At 36.6% G+C, this 6,609-nt stretch overlaps 1 protein-coding gene across 1 annotated transcript; it reads right to left on the bottom strand.

The window, feature by feature from the left end:
* Positions 1-563: 563 nt before the first annotated feature.
* On the bottom strand, positions 564-5,970 carry LOC132557023 (uncharacterized). The gene is made up of 9 exons (XM_060221486.1): positions 5,349-5,970; positions 4,995-5,099; positions 3,791-3,904; positions 3,264-3,449; positions 2,910-3,131; positions 2,538-2,650; positions 2,220-2,362; positions 1,820-1,923; positions 564-1,366 (listed from the first exon to the last, which is right to left on the bottom strand). The coding sequence occupies exons 1-9, from the start codon at positions 5,968-5,970 to the stop codon at positions 564-566; spliced, it is 2,412 nt and encodes an 803-aa protein (XP_060077469.1).
* Between the last annotated feature and the right edge of the window lie 639 nt (positions 5,971-6,609).

Below are 6,609 nucleotides of genomic sequence, written 5' to 3'. Positions count from 1 at the left end.
TTTGATACAGAATCAATGTCCTTACTTCTCGATATACATAGCTTAAGTGACCTATTTCTATCACCCGATATACCTAGCTAAAGTGACCTTTTTCTATCACCCGATATACATAGCTTAAGTGACCTTTTTCTATCACCCGACATACATAGCTTAAGTGACCTATTTCTATCACCCGATATACATAGCTAAAGTGACCTTTTTTATCACCCGACATACATAGCTTAAGTGACCTATTTCTATCACCCGACATACATAGCTTAAGTGACCTATTTCTATCACTCGACATACTTAGCTTAAGTGACCTTTTTCTATCACCCGATATACATAGCTTAAGTGACCTATTTCTATCACCCGACATACATAGCTTAAGTGACCTATTTCTATCACCCGACATACATAGCTTAAGTGACCTATTTCTATCACCCGACATACATAGCTTAAGTGACCTATTTCTATCACCCGACATACATAGCTTAAGTGACCTATTTCTATCACCCGACATACATAGCTTAAGTGACCTATTTCTATCACCCGACATACATAGCTTAAGTGACCTATTTCTATCACCCAATATCAAAGCCAGTGCTGCTCATGACGCTCTTTCTTGTGGCACGGAATCGCGAACTAAACCGATTCACTAAGTCTGTCCGATTGTTTCCTTCATGTAAGGAAATTAATCGTTCATATTCTCTTTTAGCCTCCTTGCTGATTTCCTTTATTCTGTCGATTTCCTGGATCTTTACCAATACTTCCATATAACTAAGGTAACAATACAATGGAAGCTGGTACCCTGGGATAGCCGATTGAACTACCTGCGTTATACCTATAGCCTTCTCCCATACGTCTACAGACTCTCTGTACCGTCCCTGCATCACATACGACCCTGCCAGTAGTTCCAACATTTCCATGACGTTTACGTTTCTGGGAGTTTCGACATCACGTATTTTCAGAACCTCAAGGAAGTAGGGAATAGCAGTATTGTAATTTCGAATTCGATGGTTCATCCGACCTAAGTTTTCTAAAGTCGCCAGACGGCCTATCCCATGAACCCCCGGGGTCCTTGCCAGCGTCAATTCTGCTTGGTAGAGCATCTCCATGGCAATTTTATTGTCTCCATGTGCAGATTTCTGTAGTGCCACGTTGTTAAGAGATGCGACAATGGCTTGCACACCCTCTTTTAGCCTCGTTCTGATGTCGAGTGCCTCTGAGAAATATTCAAGTGCCGTGTCATAGTCTTGATTTGTTTGTTTTAATGAGCCCAAACTGTTGTAACACTTTGAGGATATTCTATTAAACTTTGTCCCAAATCTTCTGATACTTCTGCTTAAAGCTTTGTGCAAACAACTCTCTCCTTCCTCGCGGAGTTCTATAACAAAGGTAGGTATATTTATAATGGTAGGTCGTGTCATGGAACCACACTGTTGTACCATATATCATGAAATAAAAAACTTGTTAACAAAACTACCAAAATGCTTTTCTAAATGTCCCATTTTGAATCCGCGTGTATCATAACGACCTATACCAAATGGGATAAAACACAGAATTTAGAACAGAATCCTCATCTACATGTATTACGTGTATTTATTAAATGGAGTTTTCGTGTAAAAAAGACGGGTCATTAAACGTCTAGATCAACTGGGCATGCTTTTTTAAAGAGTGAAACTACATGCATTGCAAATAAATCGAAATTTAGACTTTAAACGATAAAACTGGGGCAACATTTGAACATGAAAATGTATCGATAAAACATCAAAAAAAGAAAAATATGAGGAATAAAGAAAAAAGACAGGAGATAAGTGAGAGTACAAATGTGTCTTACCTGCCAGTCCGTACACCCTGCCAAGGTTAATCAGAGTGTCCAGGATTGGGTCCTCATCGTACATACCGAGTTGGTCAGCTATATGAAGGGATACTTGTAGAGCTCTGACGAAACAATGGCAGCGTATGTCATGTGTTCATTAAATCTTAATATTAAATATTGGTTCGGAATATTTTGCTTATCTGTTCTCTGCAACTCGAATGGTCAATTTACAATCACAAGTTCAATTAAGTTAATCTTTTTTAAACTTGATTTTGTTTTCCTTCTAAAGCTTTCATGTTTGCATTCTGTTGCATGAATATGTTATAAAAATTGGCGTAATATGTACATTTTCATTATTTGTTGCAAGAAAACAAAAATATAGGACGTATTTGTTATATTAGCCACGTGTAAAACATACTCCAGCGCCTCAGCCTTCCGAGACTGATGGTTAAGGTTTTCCCCAAGGTTTGAGTAGATAGTCACGTGTGTTGGACTGAGATCGCTGTCGCCCAGAAGTGCTAGACTTGTTCTGTAGTTGCTCTCCGCCTCAATAAACTTTGCCTATAGTGAAATGATGGTAACATTACAAAGAAGAATGCAAAATCCAACCGTTGTTTTTTGCATATTTAAAACCAAACAGTTAGGTACTCATCAAAATGATACTGAAAACCAAGAGAAATCCATTTTGAGGCAAGTAACTGTTTTGCCTGAAGATTGAAATGAAAAACGGATATACCCTTTCTACTGTCAGCATTTTGCCGAATCCACCTCTGAGTATAGCCTCGTCCTCTGGTTTGCCAAACTGTGGGGTTATCTCCAAACATTTTCTGTAAAATGAGACACTCTCCTCTGAAACGTAATTAATTTTTCATGGTTAAATCAGAAAATATCATTCTGTAGAGGCTGTATGATGGCATGGTAACAGTAACAACGAATACGTCATCGGTTTGTGTAATATCCATAAAGTTAGCACGGATTAATTCCAAAGAGTGAGGAAACGGAGCTATATATATATGAAGGACATTATTGTAAAGGTATTTTCAGCGACATTGGAATATAGTTAACTAAAATTATTATCGGATATCATGAATAAAAAATGTTTTTTAACCTCCCATATAGTTGTGCAGAAGTTGCGTAGATGACGTCACGAGATCCACAAACACGTGGTATGTATCACCAGTACTGTATTCTACATCACTGAGAAGCTTCTGTAGATTTGGAAAGTCATGACTGAGTTGTTCAAGTGCTTGTGTGTACTCTGTTGTGTCGAGTTTGGAGCTGATGTTCTTGAGCACATTGCCAAATACACGACAGTATCGATCTCGCACCTCTGTCATATGAAAACAAGAAATGATTGCGGTGTTTTAGGTTGACACAAGATATCAGTATAGGTTTCAGATAATTTCAATCAGATTTTTAATTTATTGTAAATACGAAAACCATTCATTGTATTTTCACATACTTTTCTTATCACAAATGATATTAGATAGTCGAATGCAATCTTTCAGTATGCCATATATGTTGTATCGCCCTGCTGATTGGTCAAAACTGAGGATATGATGTCCTTGTAGGTAGTCCAAAGTATTGTTGAGGTCTTGCCGTCGGAGATTCAAAGGTAGTGATGAATCTTCTGCTGTCGTAATATTATCTGTACAAGTACAATAAACTGTTAAATTTAATTTATCATCAGAAATAATCTTACACAAAATCAGTATTCATGTTTCACGTTGGTTTTGAAATTCTTGTTTTGTTATTGGTATGGTCAAATCGTTAATATATATATATATATGAAAATGCTTGCATGAGAAGACCTCATAGCGTTAAATCGTTAATATATATATATATATATGAAAATGCTTGCATGAGAAGACCTCATAGCGTTACATCCTTTTATCTAAAAGCTATTCATAATTAATACTTAAAAGGGTTGTTCAACGTATGTTTGAAATTGTAATTTGATTATACCCGAGACAATGCTTTATAACTTACATATCATTCCACGAGCTTGTTCTAACTGAAATGAAGCTGGAATATATTCCAAGGCTGCGAGTCGTTGTTGAAAAAGGGCAGATAACTGGTTGATCAGCTTAGTAAATACATAGCCTGAAAAATAGGTTTGATTTGACTAAGATAGCTCTGAAACTGTGTCTTCGTAAATAATATCATAAATAATCAGAAATCCGGTGTTCAATGTAAATATATCATTTATGAATTTATGCGCAACCGTTTCCTCGTGATAGTGGGATTTGACAAATTCTCTGGGTGAGTTTAGTTTACTGGATAGGAGTATAAGTGACACACTGTAAGATATCTACATCGTTGATGAGAATCCTGAAGATACATTTTTCCATATTTTCATTTGTTATCCTCGTAAAATGCGTTAAATAGAAACATTCATTACTATAATGTAGTGATTTTTTAATATTTTGATATGTATTTGTATTGAGATATTTTTTATCAAAGGAATCGTTTTTAAGATGAGATTGAATCATACCTGAACATAATGTTATTGACCTAAATTGACAATGACGCAGTTACACAACACAGGTAGTTGTTAGAGATTGTGACAGGTTGAACAAATGTTAGTGAGCATATAAGTACCTCAGTTGATAGCCTATGTAAACGATCATAAATAGAGAAAAAAATCCACGATGTGTTTGCTCTTCGTGTTTATTGCTTAAAACGCTTAACGTTTACAACCTTGCAAAATAGGAATCAAATTGCAATGTTTTCTTTTACACTCCTTTTCGGGGTAATATCGGTTATACAAAGGTCAAACTAAGAACCATATCACAAACTAGAGATTTTTTTAATAAACTCTTTTTGTGCTTAAATATTTCATTAGATCACATGTTATCTGGTAGAAAATAATACATTTATGTATTTGTATAAATATAAAAACAATAGTTTAACATGGCAAATAAAAATTCTAAATTACAATCACCAATTTTTTCAAGCCTTGTGGCCATCTCAATCGTATATATTTTTAAGTTACAATTTGAAACTAGAAGTTTACACTGTAAACAAACTAGATGCTCCGGTATACAATTTTTTGACATGCGTCATTTTACGTGCCCTTTTATCTATGCGCATTGCTATGAAATGGTACAGCTTACTTTGAAGTCAAAATAGTTGGTTTAAAAATGAGAAAAATGAGGGGGGACCGGGGGGGATGGGGGGAAGGGCTTCTTACCAGGTTTCTCGTCTGCTGGATAAAACTCATTACTGAGATACTCTATTCTAGAGGCTGTCAGCAGCATAATCATCTCATCCGCAGTGTAATCGCCTAGTTGTGTACCTAAAAACATGAACGATTGAGATCATGATACCGATCTGACACCTATCTATTAAGATATCTAGTTAGAGAATATCATCATAGTTTTTTGGTTATACTGTTCCGTGTCTGATATGAACCCTCTGTAGTTCATTTCACTCTTTCTCTATTCCATGGCTGTAATGCTGTAAGATACAAACTCTATGCAATAAGCTGTCTACATTTCATTCGAAACCTTAGTATAAAATACATCAACACATCAAATGACAATACCTATCATTTGTAGAGCGAGCGGAAGACCTTCACACAGAGCGGCCATTTTCCTCAAATTTGCAGCACTCTCCTCTGGGACGATGTGATAAAGGAAAATAAACGATTCGTCCTTGTTGAAAGGTGAAAGATCCCGAAAGAATCCAAGATGACGTTCCGCTTCCGGTATATCTACATAAGATGTTACAATGATATGTAAATGAACTGACTTCTGGGTAAGCGTCAAGATGAAGTTGATAAAAGCCGCGTATTCGTCACTCTCGATGACTTTCTCACAATTATCAATTATCATAACCATTTCATGGTCAAGGTCACGAATAAACTCTGCAATCAAAGAGGCTGCCTGATTCATATTTCCCCTCAAACTGTCGTACATCTTTAGCTCGCTAAGAACCCGCCGATACAGATGAAACATGGGCCTGACCTTTGGAAGCTGCCGAACAATTACCTTTGATGTGTTCATAGTCCTTTCCTGAAAACGTCTGGTTAGCTCTAGTGCTGTCCTGCTCTTTCCTACGGATTTCAAACCAAATATTCCCATAAATTTATGATCATCCCAGGCTTCCTCGAAGAGCAATAGGAATTCCTCTCTTCCCACAAAAGGATGACTTATGGAATCCGACATGGTTGCTATATGTGGACATAGACAATATCACAATATGTATTTTTGTCCTTGATTAGATATACAACAATGAATGTCGTTCGTATATAATATACATTCCCATACACGGTACGGACGTTACGACATGTGATCAATAGTCTGTTGTTAAATTAACCAAGCGTTAAGGTGTTCGGTTACCTGTACTGCACTGAACTGTATGCATGTACTTGCGAATAAAAGGGTATCCCTATATATTTGTTTTTCTCTGTTACAAACATCTATAATATAAGCAGAATGACATTACTATAATTTTAGTAATGCCTTAAAGTCACCTCCATCTTAATTTGTGACAGATAAGCCTCTGCAAAACAGGTGAAAGAGAAAATAAACTTGACATGATATAGATATACAGATCAAAGAGTCAATACTGGATACATACATACTAGTAAAACCGACGGACAATTAACTCGTATTTCCCACAAACCACCGACGAAAAGAGGACAAAAATGGTCTTATTCCTCGCAACAGTCATTTGACGAAGGTCTCCACGGATGATGGGATTCCCAGTGACGATTATACAGTGCCTTCACAATGTTATGTCAACCTGTGATAGTAGCAGCATATCCCAACCGATCTCATTATACTATCAACGGGCTCACACGG

This window comes from Ylistrum balloti, unplaced genomic scaffold, assembly GCF_031769215.1.
Source record: "Ylistrum balloti isolate Yb309-2 unplaced genomic scaffold, AGI_CSIRO_Ybal_v1 Utg370614, whole genome shotgun sequence".
Classification (NCBI taxonomy): domain Eukaryota; kingdom Metazoa; phylum Mollusca; class Bivalvia; order Pectinida; family Pectinidae; genus Ylistrum; species Ylistrum balloti.
The sequence above is the reverse complement of the archived record's forward strand: the minus strand, read 5'-3'. Positions and strand labels throughout refer to the sequence as shown.